This window comes from Manis pentadactyla, chromosome 5, assembly GCF_030020395.1.
Source record: "Manis pentadactyla isolate mManPen7 chromosome 5, mManPen7.hap1, whole genome shotgun sequence".
NCBI lineage: Eukaryota > Metazoa > Chordata > Mammalia > Pholidota > Manidae > Manis > Manis pentadactyla.
The window spans coordinates 72,610,448-72,627,744 of record NC_080023.1 but is presented as its reverse complement, the minus strand read 5'-3'; the positions used below and the strand labels follow the sequence as shown (position 1 = coordinate 72,627,744).

Sequence of the window (17,297 nt, the reverse complement as noted above, 5' to 3'; positions counted from 1 at the left end):
GGACTTGAGGGGTAGGGGACCAGGGGAGATGTGATTTAAGGTACAAACTTGTATCCAGTAAATAAGACCTGGAGTTCTGATGCACTCCATGGTGATTATAGACAATAATATTGTGTTACAAACTTCAGAGTTGCTAAGAGACTAGATCTTAATTGTTCACACCACAAAAAAGAAATGATAATTATGTGATGTGATAGAGGTACTAGCTAAGCGATGGTGGTGATACATTGTAACATATAGATGTATTAAATCAACACGTTGCACACTTTAAACTTACACGTGATATGTGACATGTTAATTATATCCCAACAAAAATTAATGGATTAATGAATATTTTTTATCAAGGTATTATTGATATACACTCTTATGAAGGTTTCACATGAAAAAACAATGTGGTTACTACATTTACCCATATTGTCAAGTCCCCACCCGTACCCCACTGCAGTCACTGTCATCAGCATAGTAAGATGCCACAGATTCACTATTTGCCTTTTCTGTGCTGCAGTCTTCCCCGTGACCCCTCACACCATGTGTACTAAACATAATACCCCTTAGTCCCCTTCTTCCTCCCTCCCTCCCCACCCGTCCTCCCCACCCCTCCCCTTTGGTAACCGCTAGTCCCTTCTTGGAGTCTGTGAGTCTGCTGTAATGAATATTTTTAAAAGAGCTTGCTAAAACCGAAAGGGGATGTCAAAGGAAGAGGTGAATACCATCCCCAAGGATAAAATTTGCCAATTTCTTCTATTATTTTCAGGATCTAGATACAAGAATAATATATTTGAGTCAGATTTTCACTCAGACTGTCTTTCAGCAGTTAAAAACAGACACCATATTTCCTAAAAATTATAACCAAATTTTTCAACTGTGCTCCTTTACCTTCATATGGGCAAGAGTGCCCTCTTCTGGCAAAGCTCTACTAATACAATTAAGAAGTAATTGGGAACTTTACTATAGGGGAGGGATAAATAGAGGCTGGCATGATTACAGCCTAAGCACAGGAATATAACCTGGCTAAGTCAAGGTCTGGGGCTCAGTTCTGCCACATGAACCCCTCTGAAGATAAACTGATACTAGAATAGACACCAAGGGTGATGTTAGTTAGGCTTACTCTAGAAACTTAATTCTTCCAATTGGAACACAGACAATTCTTACTCTAGTTTATATTTTGGATACTAAATCTGTAATTTTACAGACAATACTTTGCTTAAGGAGATCAAATGACTGGCTTGTAAGTAGCATAACTGAGATTCAGGCCAAAGCTTTCCATTCTTAGACAGAGGACAGCCTTTCTGAAATAAGTAAAATACACCAACCTCTAAATGAATAATTCCAAAAAATTCTTATCATATTAGTGTCAGAACTTAAATTCTCTTTTAAAATGCATCAAAGATGTAGTTTATTGGTTCTTATATTTGAACATCTAACACCCTGAAAAGAAACTGGTTTACCGTAAAGGTAAAATGCAACATAATCTAAATTTATTGGAATTAAGTGTAATCAGGTGTTCTGAGGAATTTTTTTGACAGCTAAAGATTATTTTTGTTAAATAAGCTTGAGTATCGAGAAATCATTTTATTAAAAGCATTTATTGAAAGTCTACTAAATACCAGTTGCCCTACTCCATCTAAATAATTTACATAAACTACCTCTAATCTCTAATCCAGGAAGGCTAGATTTAGTCCCAGGCCATAGTTTGCCTACCCCTGCTCTACTCCTTAAAATAATTCTGCAAATATGCCAATTTTATGGTCAAAGAAACTGCAACTTGGATAATTGCCCAAGGTCACACAGCCCCAAAGTGGCACACCTGCATTACTACCTAGCTCCCTGACTTCAAACACCCTACTATTCCTAGCTTTATTTCTTAACATAAAATTTTGATTACATTTTTTTCCTGAGAATCATTATTTTTTAAACATGAATTAAATATTTCATTGGAAGTAACTTTATTGCTTTTCTCATAATGTATGATGATTATAAACAAAATTTAAATAATATAGAGAAAAGACCCTTCAAATATGCTCTTTCAGAGATAATCGTGTTATTGAAAAATTAGATTTCTATTTATAGCTTTCCATTTGAAGAGGCTACCCCGCTTAACTTTATGCATGTCTTTTTCCGATACAAGTAAACACGTATTCTGTAAGCTGCCTTTTTTACTTAATACTGTGCTGTTGTCAGCTTTCTGTGTTGATATATAAAGAGTTACCTTACCTTACTCTTTTTTATTTTTACTGAAGCATCACTGATATACAATCTTATATTAGTTTCAAGTATACAACACAGTGGTTCAACAGTTACCCATATTATTAAATCCTCACCCCAACTAGTACGGTTACTGTCTGTCAACATAGGAAGATGTTACAGAATCATTGGCTATATTCTCCACGTACTCCCATCCCTGTGACCAACTTATACTATGAATGGGAATTTTTGTGCTCTTTTATCCCTCTCAACCTCCGCACCCACACACCCCAAGCCTTCCCCCATGGTAACCACCAGCCACTTCTCAGTGTCTACAAATCTACTGCTGTTTTGTTCATTCTATTTTATTTGTATTTATATTCCAGAAGTAAGTGAAATCATATGGTATTTGTCTTTCTCTGCCTGGCTTATTTCACTGAGCATAATACCCTCTAGATCCACCCATGTTGTTGCGAATGGCAGGATTTCTTTTTTGTGGCTGAATAATATTCCATTGTGTATTTGTACCATATATTCTTTACCCATTCATCTACTGATGGACACTTAGGTTGCTTCATAACTGGGCTATTGTAAATAAGGCAGTGATAAATTTACTGGTTCATATATCTTTTCAAATTAGGGATTTTGTTTTCTTAAGGTAAATTCCTAGAAGTGGAATTACTGGATCAAATGGTATTTGTATTTTACATTATTCTTTTTAATGTTAGCCTGACAATCTTTGGGTGTACATACTCTCTATTGATGGGCATTTAGATCTCTAATCTTTCATTACTGTAATAAATGCATATCTTTGTGTGTCCATGTATACATACACATGTTATATATCCATGTATGTATGTAGTCACATATCTACATGTATGTATGTGTATGTGTACCTTTGCTCACTTTTCCAACCGTTTTGTTATAATTTTTTTTTAATGGATTGCTGGGTCAGAGAGTAGGAACTTATTTATTTATTTATTTATTTATTTATTTTTAATTTATTTTTATTTATGTTTACTAGGCTCTCCCCTACCCCAAGACCCCCGGGGCTCAACAAACCCCATTACAGTCACTGTCCATCAGCATAGTAAGATGTTGTAGAATCACTACTTGTCTTCTCTGTTGCAAAGCCCTCCCCTTCCCCCCACACCCCACATTACACATGCTAATCATAATACCACCTTTCTTCTTCCCCACCCTTATCCCTCCCTACCCTCCCATTCTCCCCAGTCTCTTTCCCTTTGGTAATTGTTAGTCCATTCTTGGGTTCTGTGATTCTGCTGCTGTTTTGTTCCTCCAGTTTTTCTTTTGTTCTTATACTCCACAGATGAGTGAAATCATTTGGTATTTGTTTTTCTCCACCTGGCTTATTTCACTGAGCATAATACCCTCTAGCTCCATCCATGTTGTTGCAAATGGTAGGATTTGTTTTCTTCTTATGGCTGAATAATATTCCATTGTGTATATGTACCACATCTTCTTTATCCATTCATCAACTGATGGACACTTAGGTTGCTTCCATTTCTTGGCTATTGTAAATAGCACTGCGATAAACATAGGGGTGCATCTGTCTTTTTCAAACTGGAGTGCTGCATTCTTAGGGTAAATTCCTAGAAGTGGAATTCCTGGGTCAAATGGTAAGTCTATTTTGAGCATTTTGAGGAACCTCCATACAGCTTTCCACAATGGTTAAACTAATTTACATTCCCACCAGCAGTGTAGGGGGGTTCCCCGTTCTCCACAACCTCGCCAACATTTGTTGTTGTTTGTCTTTTGGATGGTGGCCATCCTTACTAGTGTGAGGTGATATCGCATTGTGGTTTTAATTTGCATTTCTCTGATAATTAGCGATGTGGAGCATCTTTTCACGTGTCTGTTGGCCATCTGAATTTCTTATTTTGGAGAACTGTCTGTTCAGCTCCTCTGCCCATTTTTTCATTGGATTATTTGCTTTTTGTTTGTTGAGGAGTGTGAGCTCTTTATACATTTTGGGTGTCAATCTTTTATTGGATCTGTCATTTACGAAAATATTCTCCCATACGGTAGAGTACCCTTTTGTTCTATTGATGGTGTCCGTTGCTGTACAGAAGCTTTTCAGCTTGATAAAGTCCCACTTGTTCATTTTTGCTTTTGTTTCCCTTGCCCAGGGAGATATGTTCATGAAGAAGTCACTAATGCTTATGTCCAAGAGATTTTTGTCTATGTTTTTTCCTAAGAGTTTTATGGTTTCATGACTTACATTCAGGTCTTTGATCAATTTTGAATTTACTTTTGTGACAGTGATCCAGTTTCATCCTCTTACATGTAGCTGTCCAGTTCTGCCAGCACCACCTGCTGAAGAGACTGTCATTTCCCCATTGTATGTCCATGGCTCCTTTATAGAATATTAATTGACCATATATGTTTGGGTTAATGTCTGGAGTCTCTAATCTGTTCCACTGGTCTGTGGCTCTGTTCTTGTGCCAGTAACAAATTGTCTTGATTACTGTGGCTTTGTAGTAGAGCTTGAAGTTGGGGAGCGAGATCCCCGCCACTTTATTCTTCTTTCTCAGGATTGCTTTCGCTATTCGGGGTCTTTGGTGTTCCCATATGAATTTTTGAACTATTTGTTCCAGTTCGTTGAAGAATGTTGTTGGTAATTTGATAGGGATTGCATAAAATCTGTATATTTCTTTGGGCAGGATGGCCATTTTGATGATATTAATTCTTCCTAGCCATGAGCATGGGATGAGTTTCCATTTGTTAGTGTCCCCTTTAATTTCTCTTAAGAGTGTCTTATAGTTTTCAGGGTATAGGTCTTTCACTTCCTTGGTTAGGTTTATTCCTAGGTATTTTATTCTTTTAGATGCAATTGTGAATGGAATTGTTTTCCTGATTTCTCTTTCTATTGGCTCATCGTTAGTGTATAGGAAAGCCACAGATTTCTCTGTGTTAATTTTGTATCCTGCAACTTTGCTTTATTCCGATATCAGTTCTAGTAGTTTTGGAGTGGAGTCTTCACAGTTTTTTATGTACAATATCATGTCATCTGCAAATAGTGACAGTTTAACTTCTTCTATACCAATGTGGATTCCTTGCATTTCTTTGTTTTGTCTAATTGCCATGGCTAGGACCTCCAGTACTATGTAAAATAACAGTGGGGAGAGTGGGCATCCCTGTCTTGTTCCCGATCTCAGGAAAAGCTTTCAGCTTCTCGCTGTTAAGTATGATGTTGGCTGTGGTTTTATCGTATATGGCCTTTATTATGTTGAGGTACTTGCCCTCTATACCCATTTTGTTGAGAATTTTTATCATGAATGGATGTTGAATTTTGTCGAATGCTTTTTCAGCATGTATGGAGATGATCATGTGGTTTTTGTCTTTCTTTTTGTTGATGTGGTGGATGATGTTGATGGATTTTCGAATGTTGTACCATCCTTGCATCCCTGGGATGAATCCCACTTGGTCGTGGTGTATGATCCTTTTGATATATTTCTGAATTCGGTTTGCTAATATTTTATTGAGTATTTTTGCATCTACATTCATCAGGGATATTGGTCTGTAATTTTTTTTTTTTGGTGGGGTCTTTGCCTGATTTAAGTATTAGAGTGATGTTGGCTTCGTAGAATGAGTTTGGAAGTATTCCCTCCTCTTCTATTTTTTGGAAAACTTTAAGGAGAATGGGTATTATATCTTCTCTGTATGTCTGATAAAATGCCAAGGTAAATCCATATGGCCCAGGGGTTTTGTTCTTGGGTAGTTTTTGATTACCGCTTCAATTTCTTTGCTGGTAATTGGTTTGTTTAGATTTTCTGTTTCTTCCTTAGTCAGTCTTGGAAGGTTGTATTTTTCTAGGAAGTTGTCCATTTCTTCTAGGTTTTCCAGCTTGTTAGCATATAGGTTTTCATAGTAGTCTCTAATAATTCTTTGTATTTCAGTTGGGTCCGTCGTGATGTTTCCTTTCTCATTTCTGATTCAATTGATGTGTGTTGATTCTCTTTTTCTCTTAATAAGTCTGGCTAGAGGCTTATCTATTTTGTTTATTTTCTCAAAGAACCAGCTCTTGGTTTCATTGATTTTTTTCTGTTGTTTTATTCTTCTCAATTTTGTTTATTTCTTCTCTGATCTTTATTATGTCCCTCCTTCTGCTGACTTTAGGCCTCATTTGTTCTTCTGCTTCCAATTTTGATAACTGGGACGTTAGACTATTCATTTGGGTTTGTTCTTTCTTCTTTAAATATGCCTGGATTGCTATATAGTTTCCTCTTAAGCCTGCTTTCGCTGCATCCCACAGAAGTTGGGGCTTTGTGTTGTTGTTGTAATTTATTTCCATATATTGCTGGATCTCCATTTTAATTTGGTCATTAATCCATTGGCTATTTAGAAGCGTGTTGTTAAGCCTCCATGTGTTTGTGAGCCTTTTTGCTTTCTTGGTACAATTTATTTCTAGTTTTATACCTTTCTGGTGTGAAAAGTTGGTTGGTAGGATCTCAATATTTTGGAATTTACTGAGGCTCTTTTTGTGGCCTAGTATGTGGTCTATTCTGGAAAATGTTCCATGTGCACTTGAGAAGAATGTGTATCCTGTTGCTTTTGGATGTAGAGTTCTATAGATGTCTATTAGGTCCATCTGTTCTAGTGTGTTGTTCAGTGCCTCTATGTCCTTACTTATTTTCTGTCTGGTGGATCTGTCCTTTGGAGTGAATGGTGTGTTGAAGTCTTCTAAAATGAATGCATTGTCGTCTGTTTCCTCCTTTAGTTCTGTTAGTATTTGTTTCACATATGCTGGTGCTCCTGTGTTGGGTGCATATATATTTATAATGGTTATATCCTCTTGTTGGACTGAGCCCTTTATCATTACGTAATGTCCTTCTTTATCTCTTGTTACTTTCTTTATTTTGAAGTCTATTTTGTCTGATACTAGTAATGCAACTCCTGCTTTTTTCTCCCTATTGTTTGCATGAAATATCTTTTTCCATCCCTTGACTTTTAGTTTGTGCATGTCTTTGGTTTTGAGGTGAGTCTCTTGTAAGCAGCAGATACATGGGTCTTGTTTATTTATCCATTCAGTGACTCTATGTCTTTTGATTGGTGCATTCAGTCCATTTACATTTAGGGTGATTATCGATAGGTATGTGCTTATTGCCATTTCAGGCTTTAGATTCATGGTTACCAAAGGTTCCAGATTACTTTCCTTACTATCTCAGAGTCTAACTTAACTCACTTAATATGCTTTTACAAACACAATCTAAAGGTTCTTTTCTATTTCTCCTCCTTTTTCTTCCTCCTTCATTCTTTATATATTAGGTATCAGATTCTATACTTTTTCTTTATCCCTTGATTGGCTTTGGGGATAGTCAATTTAATTTTGCATTTGCCTCGCAATCAGCTGCTCCACCCTCCCTACCATGATTTTACTACCTCTGGTGACAGCTATCCAACCCTAGGAACACTTCCATATATAGCATTCCCTCCAAAATAGACTGCAGAGATGGTTCGTGGGAGGTAAACTCTCTCAGCTTTTGCTTATCTGGAAATTGTTTAATCCCTCCTTCAAATTTAAATGATAATCTCACAGGATAAAGTAATCTTGGTTCCAGGCCCTTCTGCTTCATGGCATTAAATACATCATGCCACTCCCTTCTGGCCTGTAAGGTTTCTGCTGAGAAGACTGTTGTTAGTCTGATGGGCTTTCCTTTGTATGTGATCTTATTTCTGCCTCTGGCTGCTTTTAACAGTCTGTCCTTATCCTTGATCTTTCCTGTTTTAATTACTATGTGTCTTGGTGTTGTCTTCCTTGGGTCCCTTGTGTAGGGGGATCTATAGATCTCCATGGCCTGAGAGACTATCTCCTTCCCCAGATTGGGGAAGTTTTCAGCAACTACCTCCTCAAAGACACTTTCTATCCCTTTTTCTCTCTTCTTCTTCTGGTATCCCTATAATGCAAATATTGTTCCACTTGGATTGGTCACACCGTTCTATCAATATTCTTTTATTTTTAGAGATCCTTTTTTCTCTCTGTGCCTCAGCTTCTTTGTAGTCCTCTTCTCTAGTTTCTATTTCATTTATTGTCTCCTCCACCGTATCCAACCTGCTTTTAATACCCTCCATTGTGTTCTTTAACGATTGGATCTCTGACCTGAATTCATTCCTGAGTTCTTGGATGTCTTTCTGTACCTCCATTAGGATGTTGATTATTTTTATTTTGAACTCCCTTTCAGGAAGAGTCACGAGGTCCATATCATTTAAATCTTTCTTGGGAGTTGTATTAACAATTTTACTCTGGACAAGGTTCCTTTGGCATTTCATGTTTGTATATGGCGCCCTCTAGTGTCCAGAGGCTCTATTCTGGAGCTGCTGAGCCGCTGAAGCAATGTTGGGGGTTGCAGGGGAGCGGTACTGGTGCCTGGGGGTAGAAAAGAGCTGTTCCCCACTTCCCAGCTGCTGTGCCTGTCTCCACTACCTGAGCCAGTGGGCCGGGCACACAGGTATAAGTTTTTGTCCCAGAGCAGCCAGATTTGGATCCCTACTTTCCACAAGCAGCTGGAATCCCAGTGTCCCCAGGAACTCTGCCTGTATTAACTTTCCAACCCGGCAGTCATGCGAGTCTCATGAAAGCACCATGAAATGTAGGTTTGTGCTCCCAGAGCACATCTGCGGAGCTAGGTATTCAGCAGTCCCAAGCCTTCCACTCCATCCCTGCTCCATTTGTCTTCCTCCCACTGGTGATCTGGGGTGGGGGAGGGGCTCGGGTCCCGCGGAGCCACAGCTCTGGTACGTTACCCTGTTCAGGGAGGTCTGCTTTTTTCTCCAGGTGTGTGCAGTCTGACGCGTCCTCTTTCCTGTTGCTCTCTCAGGATTAGTTGCACCAATTAAATTTTCTAATTGTATCCAGTTTTAGGAGGAAGCCTCTGTCTCTCCTTTCACGCTGCCATCTTTAATCCCATCTGGAACTTATTTATTTTTGATAGTTTTATTTGATTGCCTTCCAGAAAGATTGTCCCAATTTATCTTCCCTCCAACAGTGTATAAAGTGCCCATTCCCCTCATCTTTGCCAGCTTTGAATATTAGCACTCTTTTAATCCTTGCCCATATGATGGGAAAAAATAGTACTTCTTTGTTAACATTAATTTTTTTATTATTAGAAGGTAAAGATCATCTTTTCTTGATTAATAAGTCTTTGTTATCTTCTTTACTCCACTCTGCTTACTCAAGTCAGATTGTGTTATACAAGTGCTTATAAAAATCACTTTAAGGAGGTTCTCTTTATGTTCCTAGCTTGTTGCATGTTTTTTTTTCTTGAAAAGGTGTTGGATTTTCTCAAATACTTTTTCACTAATTCTTTCTATTTATTATCTGTTCTTTTATTTCTGCTTTAATCTTTAATATTCCCTTCAATTTGCTTTCTTTAGGTTTAGTTTGCTCTTCTTTTTTCTAGTTTCTTAAGGTGGAAAGTTAGGTTATTGACTTGAGTTCTTTCTTATTTTTTAATATCAGTATTTATAGCTATACATTTTCCTCTAAGCACTGCTTTTGCTACATCTCATAAATTTTGGTATGTTATGTTTTTTCATTCATCTCAAAGTAGTTTCTAATTTCCTGTGGTTTTTTCTTTGTCTCATTGGTTAATTTCCATATATTTATGAATTTTCCAGTTTTCTTAATTTCATTCCATTGTGGTTAGAGAACATACACTGTAGGAGTTCATTTTAAATTTAATGGACTTGTTTTGTGGTCTAATATATGGCCTGTCTTAGAGAATGTTCCTTGTACCATTGAGAATATGTATTCTGCTATTTTGGGGGTGTGTCTATAGATGCTATTAGGTCTCATTAGTTTATATTATTGTGCAGGTCTTCTGTTTGTTTGCTGTCTTCTGTCTAGTTGTTCAATCCATCATTGAAACTGGGAATGATGTTTCCAACTTTTACTTTTAAACTATCTTACCTCCTTTCAGTCCTCTCCATTTTTGCTTCATGTATTTTGGGGCTCTATTGTTTGGCATATGAACTTTTTTTTTTTTACTGATATACAATCTTAAATTAATTTCATATATACACCACAGTGGTTCAACAGTTACTAATATTATTAAAACCTCACCCACACTAGTACAGCTACTATCTGTCAATATAAGATGTTACAGAATCATTGGCTATATTCTCCATGCTCTAGTACTATCCCTGGGACCATTATTATTGAGAATTTTTGTGCTCCTTTATCCCCCTCAATTTCCCTACCCATGCACCCCAATCCCTCCCCATGGTAACCACCAGTCATTTCTCAGTGTCTATGAATCTACTGCTGTTTTGTTCCTTCTGTTTTGCTTTGTATTGAAATTCCATAAATAAGTGAAATCTTATGGTATTTGTCTCTCTCCACCTGGCTTATTTCATTGAGCATAATACCCTCTAGGTCCATCCATGTTCTTGCAAATGGCAGAATTTCTTTTCTTTTTATGGCTGAATAATATTCTGTTGTATATATGTACCACATATTTATCCATTCATCTATTGATGGACACTTAGGTTGCTTCCATATATTAGCTATTGTAAATAATGCAGTGATAAACATAGGGGTAAATATATCTTTTTGATTCAGGGATTTTGTTTTCTTCAGGTAAGTTCCTACAAGTGGAATTACTGAGTCATATGGTCTTTCTATTTTAGTTTTTTGAGGAACCTCCATACTGCTTTCCACAGTAGCTGCACCAATTGACATTCCCAACCACAGTGCAGGAGGGTTCCCATTTCTCTACATCCTCACCAACACTTATTATTTCTTGTCTTTTGGGTAGTGGCTATTCTGACTAGTGTGACGTGATACCTCATTGTGGTTTTGATTACATTTCCCTGATGATTAGTGATGTGGAGCATCATTTCATGTGCCCGTTGGCCTTCTGTATTTATTTTTTGGAGAAATGTCTGTTCAGATCCTCCATCCATTTTATAATCAGGTTATTTGTTTTTTGTGTGTTGAGGAGTAAGAGCTCCTTATATATTTTGGATGCTAAACCCTAATCAGATGAATCATTTATGAATATATTCTCCCATACTGTAGGATGCCTTTTTTGTTCTGCTGATGATGTCCTTTGCTCTACAGAAGCATTTTAGTTTGATGTAGTCCCACTTGTTCATTTTTTATTTGGTTTCCCTTGCCCAAGGAGATGTGTCCAGGAAAAATTTGCTCAGATTTATCTTCAAGAGATTTTTTCCTATGTTTTCTTCTAAGAGTTTTATGGTTTCATGACTTACATTCAGGTCTTTAATCCATTTCAAGGTTGCTTTTGTGTATGGATTTAGACAGTAATCCAGTTTCACTCCCTTGCATGTAGCTATTCAGTTTTCCCAGCACCATTTATTGAAGAGGCTGTCTTTTCCCCACTGTATATTCATGGTTCCTTTATCATATATTACTTGATCGTACATGTGTGGGTTTATATCTGGGCTCTCTATTTTGTTCCATTGTTCTATGGGTCTGTTCTTGTGCCAGTATCAAACTGTTTTGAGTACTGTGGCTTTGTAGTATAGCTTGAAGTAAGGGAGCGTAATCCCCCCAACTTTGTTCTTCCTTCTCAGGATTGCTTTGGCTATTCAGAGTCTTCTGTGGTTCTATAGGAATTTTAGAACCATTTGTTCTGGTTCACTGAAAAACGCTGTTGGAATTTTGATAGGGATTGCATTGAATTTGAATCTGCAAATTGCTTTGGGCAGGATGGCCATTTAGACAATATAAATACTTCCTATCCATGAGCATGGGATAGATTTCCATTTATTGGTGTCTTTAAGTTCTCTTGTGAGTATCTTACAGTTTTCAGAGTATAGGTCTTTCACCTCCTTGGTTAGGTTTATTTCTAGGTATTTTATTCCTTGTGATGCATTTGTAAATGGAATTGTTTTCCTGATTGCTCTTTCTGCTAGTTCATTGTTAGTATATAGGAATGCAACAGATTTCTGTGTATTAATTTTATATCCTTCAACTTTGCTGAATCCAGTTATTAGTTCTAATACTTTTTGGTAGAGTCTGGTATATGAACAGCTTTTAACTAAATGTTTTACCTTCAAATAAGTTACCTCAGTCTTTCCAAGTAGTGATAAACAATGCAGCATAGTCTGAAATTATTAGAATAAGTGTAATGGGACGTTCTGATTAATTTTTTTGACAACCAAGCACTATTTATGTTGACCGTCCTTTTAAAATGTCTACTCCTCTATGTGTAATATGTATAACAAAGTTTGTTTTCTCTAAGAATTTTGTTTCATTTGTGCTACAGAAAGATACTCATTTCTATTGGCAAGTACCATAAAAAAGGAGATGTTATGTAAGAAGCTGAGAAGTAACATTTGTATAGTCAAACTGTATGAAGTACTTATATGTGCATTTCCCAATTAACCATCACATTACCAGTGAGTGCTTAAGCTGGCTTAGACTCATTGTGACACCACATAGGTAGCTTGAAATTGGCTATGAAGCGAGTATTTCCAGGAATTGGAAAATGCTACAAAACTGGTAATTCTGTCCACTGGAAAGCTAGTTGTTGCTTTTTACCAGCTGTGTTCTCCCCACTTTTCAGATTAAATACAAAATGCTACTGAACTTTAAGGAGTAGAAATGTCTTCCCCAAAATTACTCAGCTTCTTAAGCGGTAGAGCTAAATAATCAAACACAGTCCTTCTACCTGAAAAATACTCCTTCTCCCTAAGTTTGCCCTGACATGCATTCATGCATTCTCTACCCCAACATATTGGCCCAAAGTGTTTTGGATAGTTTCTACAAAAATCCTTTAAGAATACTTATATAATAGGATTTTCAACCCTTGTTAACATTAGACAATGAAAAAAAAAGTATTCCCATGTACTGATATCTTAATGATTATGATTTTATTCTGCCAAGAAACTGAATTTTTCTGGAAGCCTTTTCTTTTGGTCCTTTTAAAATCATGATATTGGCCAGCCATTAAATTTAATGAAAGTTCCTCGGACAGAGGCTAAGACCTTTATTTTTTTTTTGTATTTTTCTTTATTAAGGTTTTGTTGATATACACTCTTATGAAGATTTCACATGAAAAACAACATGGTTGTTACATTCACCCATATTATCGAGTCTCCCCCATACCCTATTGTAGTCACTATCCATCAGTGTAGTAAGATGCCACAGAGTCGCTACTTTTCTTCTCTGCTACACTGTCTTCCCCGTGACCCCCTCACACCATGTGTACTAATCATAATACCCCTCAATCCCCTTCTCCCTCCTCCATCCCTCTCCTTTGGTAACTGCTAGTCCCTTCTTGGAGTCTGTGAGTCTGTTGCTGTTTTGTTCCCTTCAGTTTTGCTTTGTTGTTTTACTCCACAAATGAGGGAAATCATTTGGTACTTGTCTTTCTCTGAGAGGCTAAGACCTTTTAGGAAAAGAGGTGGAGTACACTAAGAAGAGCTCAGTCAATGCAGCACCATTTGGTTGATAGGTTAGCAAGGCCACAGTGTGAATGAGGAATGTGTTGTACTGTTTACACAGATGTTTGTAAGCTTCCATGGAGTTAGGGAATACTGAAATCTGGTAGCAATATGCTAGAATGTGAATCTCTCTCTTAACACTTTTCAAGATACTAGCATCCGTCGGTTTCTTTATTCATCCTACTTGGCACCTGTTAATCCAGTGCCACAGTCTAAAGGACTGTCTAGTCTCCTTCAAACTTCCATTGCCTTTTATTTTTACCTCCATTCAGCCAAAAGCCATTGCTTTCATTATTATATTTCCTCTCCTCCCACATCTCCAAGCTTTTCATATGTAATACTATTGCTTCAGGGTGCTGGGATGAACATAGTATTCAAATAAATGATTGACCCTGTGAAGAATGAAAGATTGTATTATATATATTTTAAGCTCTGCTCTCTTTCATGTATCCAATTACCATGCTCACTTTGAATACAACACTACACTTCTCAGTTATCCCAATTTAACTTTACTGCATGTTTTTCTTTCTGAATGAACTATTCTATATTTGTTCCTAAAGAATCCCATCCATTTCTTTTTGTTTTACTTCTCTTAACGAGTCACACATGTTTAAAATCTGCCTACCCAAAATGTTAGTCACACAGTTTGGTGACATTGGCAAATTTGATGAGTGTATTTAGTTATGTCTATTTATCTAAGTCATATACTCAAATGTTAAAAACTCAGAACCTATGCTTGGGCAGTTCTATAGTAAGTGCACTTATTCTAATACCCAGATAACAGAGCCACTTTTTTTTGTGTTTCTTTGTTTGTTTGTTTGTTTGGAGAGGGTAGAAGTCAGAGTATGCATGGATGGTAGTGACTGAAAAATCACTGAAACAAAACACTCAGATGGGATGAGCTGCAGAGGAGGGAATGCGGACACTGGACTTGGGTGTGTACTGATTAATGAGGAGCTAATTGGGTCAGCCTGGGCAGGGCTCACTGGTACCTCACTTTGAAGAGCAGACATTCCATGGCTCTGGAATGGTGGTGAGAGGTTATGGAAGCAAGGTGGGTCCCAGGCAGGAAATGGTCAGGGAAGACCAGGACAGAGAGAAAATGCCAGAGTAGCGGAGACCTACTTTTTTTTTTCTTTTTTGGTATCATTAATCTACAATCACATAAGCACCATTTTGGTTACTAGACTTCCCCCATCATCAAGTCCTCACCAAATACCCCATTACAGTCACTGTCTATCAGCATAGTAAGACGTTATAGAATCCCTACTTGTCTTCTCTGGGTTGTACTGCCCTCCCCGTGCCCCCCCACCTACATTATGTCTGCTAATCATAATGCCCCTTTTTCCCCTTTATCCCTCCCTTCCCACCCATGCTCCTCAGTCCCTTTCCCTCTGGTAACTGTTAGTCCACTCTTGGATTCTGTGAGTCTGCTACTGTTTTGTTCCTTTAGTTTTTCCTTTGTTCTTATGCTCCACATATGAGTGAAATCATTTGACACTTGTCTTTCTCTGCCTGGCTTATTTCACTGAGCATAATACCCTCTAGCTCCATGCATGTTGTTGCAAATGGTAGGATTTGTTTTCTTCTTATGGCTAAATAATATTCCATTGTGTATATGTACCACATCTTCTTTATCCATTCATCTGTTGATGGACACTTAGGTTGCTTCCATTTCTTGGCTATTGTAAGTAGTGCTGCAATAACCATAGGGGTGCATATGTCTTTTTCAAACTGGGCTCCTGCATTCTTAAGGTAAATTCCTAGGAATGGAATTCCCAGGTCAAATGGTATTTCTATTTTGAGCTTTTTGAGGAACCTCCATACTGCTTTCCACAATGGTTGAACTAATTTACATTCCCACCAGCAGTGTAGGAGGGTTCCCCTTTCTCCACATCCTCACCAACATTTGTTGTTGTTTGTCTTTTGTATGGTGGCCATGCTTACTGGTGTGAGGTGATATCTCATTGTGGTTTTAATTTGCATTTCTCTGATGATTAGCGATGTGGAACATCTTTTCATGAGCCTGTTGGCCATCTGAATTTCTTTTTTGGAGAAGTGTCTGTTCAGATCCTCTGCCCATTTTTTAATTGGATTATTTGCTTTTTGTTTGTTGAGGTGCATGAGCTCTTTATATATTTTGGATGTCAACCCTTTATTGGATATGTCATTTATGAATATATTCTCCCTTACTGTAGGATGTCTTTTTGTTCTGTTGATGGTGTCCTTTGCTGTACAGAAGCTTTTCAGCTTGATATAGTCCCACTTGTTCATTTACTTTTGTTTCCCTTGCCCGGGGAGATGTGTTCATGAAGAAGTTGCTCATGTTTATGTCCAAGAGATTTTTGCCTATGTTTTTTTCTAAGAGTTTTATGCTTTCATGACTTTCAGGTCTTTGATCCATTTTGAGTTTACTTTTGTGTATGGGGTTAGACAATGATCCAGTTTCATCCTCTTACATGTAGCTGTCCAGTTTTGCCAGCACCAGCTGTTGAAGAGGCTGTCATCTCCCCATTGTATATTCATGGCTCCAAAAAAAGCCACTTTTTAGGGACCACTTGCTATTCAGTAGTGCATATACCAAGCTGATTACACAGAGTAAAGATGTAATATGGAACCAAGTAACAAAGCTGAAAATTAAGTCAAGACCTTAAAATATAATAGTTCCATATGGAGATCAAGATGTAGAGCCAGGCACATTACTGTATTTTAATTCCTCTGACACTTTAGATATTGTTCACTAAAGAGTCTTGGTATATAATAAAACGTGTGTAATGGTATCTGACTTCTTTCCCAAGACTTCTAAAGGTTTTCAAAGTGAATTTATCAGCCCTAATATAGATAAATTATTTTTGAGTCCTAGTTACTTCTGTAATTCTCCTTTGCAAAATAGGCACAATTTTAGCTCTTTCATAGAGTTGTTGTAAAATTTTAGTAGCGTAACTTACATAGAATGTATAGCATGGTATGCACTACATGATAAGTACTAAATAAAGGGTAGTTGTTGTTATTAAGGCTAAAGCATCTACTATTTTTGAGCACCTATGATGAGTTGGATGCTACAAGTGAGCTCCGTTATGGTTCCTATGGTAATTTAACTTTTTGTTTAGCACCAAGCTGTAGCCTCAGTGAATTGTTTTGTTTCTGAGGACTGCTTCTGATTTCAGCCTGGGACCCACCCTGGAACCTGAGGAAGTAGTAAATAGGCTGATGAATGGAATCCTGACTGAGCAGAAAATGATTTTTGTTCCACCTGTTATAAGCCTTTTAACAGTGATGGAAAGGTAAGTGACAGTTATGCCTGTCAGCATTATATATTAAAAAAATGTATCTATTACATGTTTTTACTCAGATTTAAAACCAGACATCTCATAAAGCACAATTAAATGGAATTATATTAATAAAAATAATAAGCTTAAATAATCCATCAATTTTTAAAACCATATTTGTTGATCATTAAAAAGCAAGATTGGTATAGCAATTAGATAAACTAACTGAATAAATTCCACAAGTTTCTAAGTTTCTCTTTTAAACAAAGAAATTTGCATATTACTGGAAGTCTTGTCTTTTGAATGAATGAACATGAAGAATGATAGTTTTTAAGCTTTATTACATAATGGAGTCATAGGACAGTGATATTGCAGACTAAAGTTACATTCTTAGGTATTTATTAAAGTATA

General features: G+C 37.1%; 1 protein-coding gene across 1 annotated transcript in view; it reads left to right on the top strand.

The window, feature by feature from the left end:
* HSD17B11 (hydroxysteroid 17-beta dehydrogenase 11) overlaps positions 1-17,297 on the top strand; it is a 47,724-nt gene that overhangs the window by 21,026 nt on the left and 9,401 nt on the right. The window contains exon 6 of the mRNA XM_036895924.2: positions 16,785-16,901. Coding sequence (XP_036751819.2) covers positions 16,785-16,901 — 117 coding nt within the window. The remainder of the gene's footprint in view (positions 1-16,784; positions 16,902-17,297) is intronic.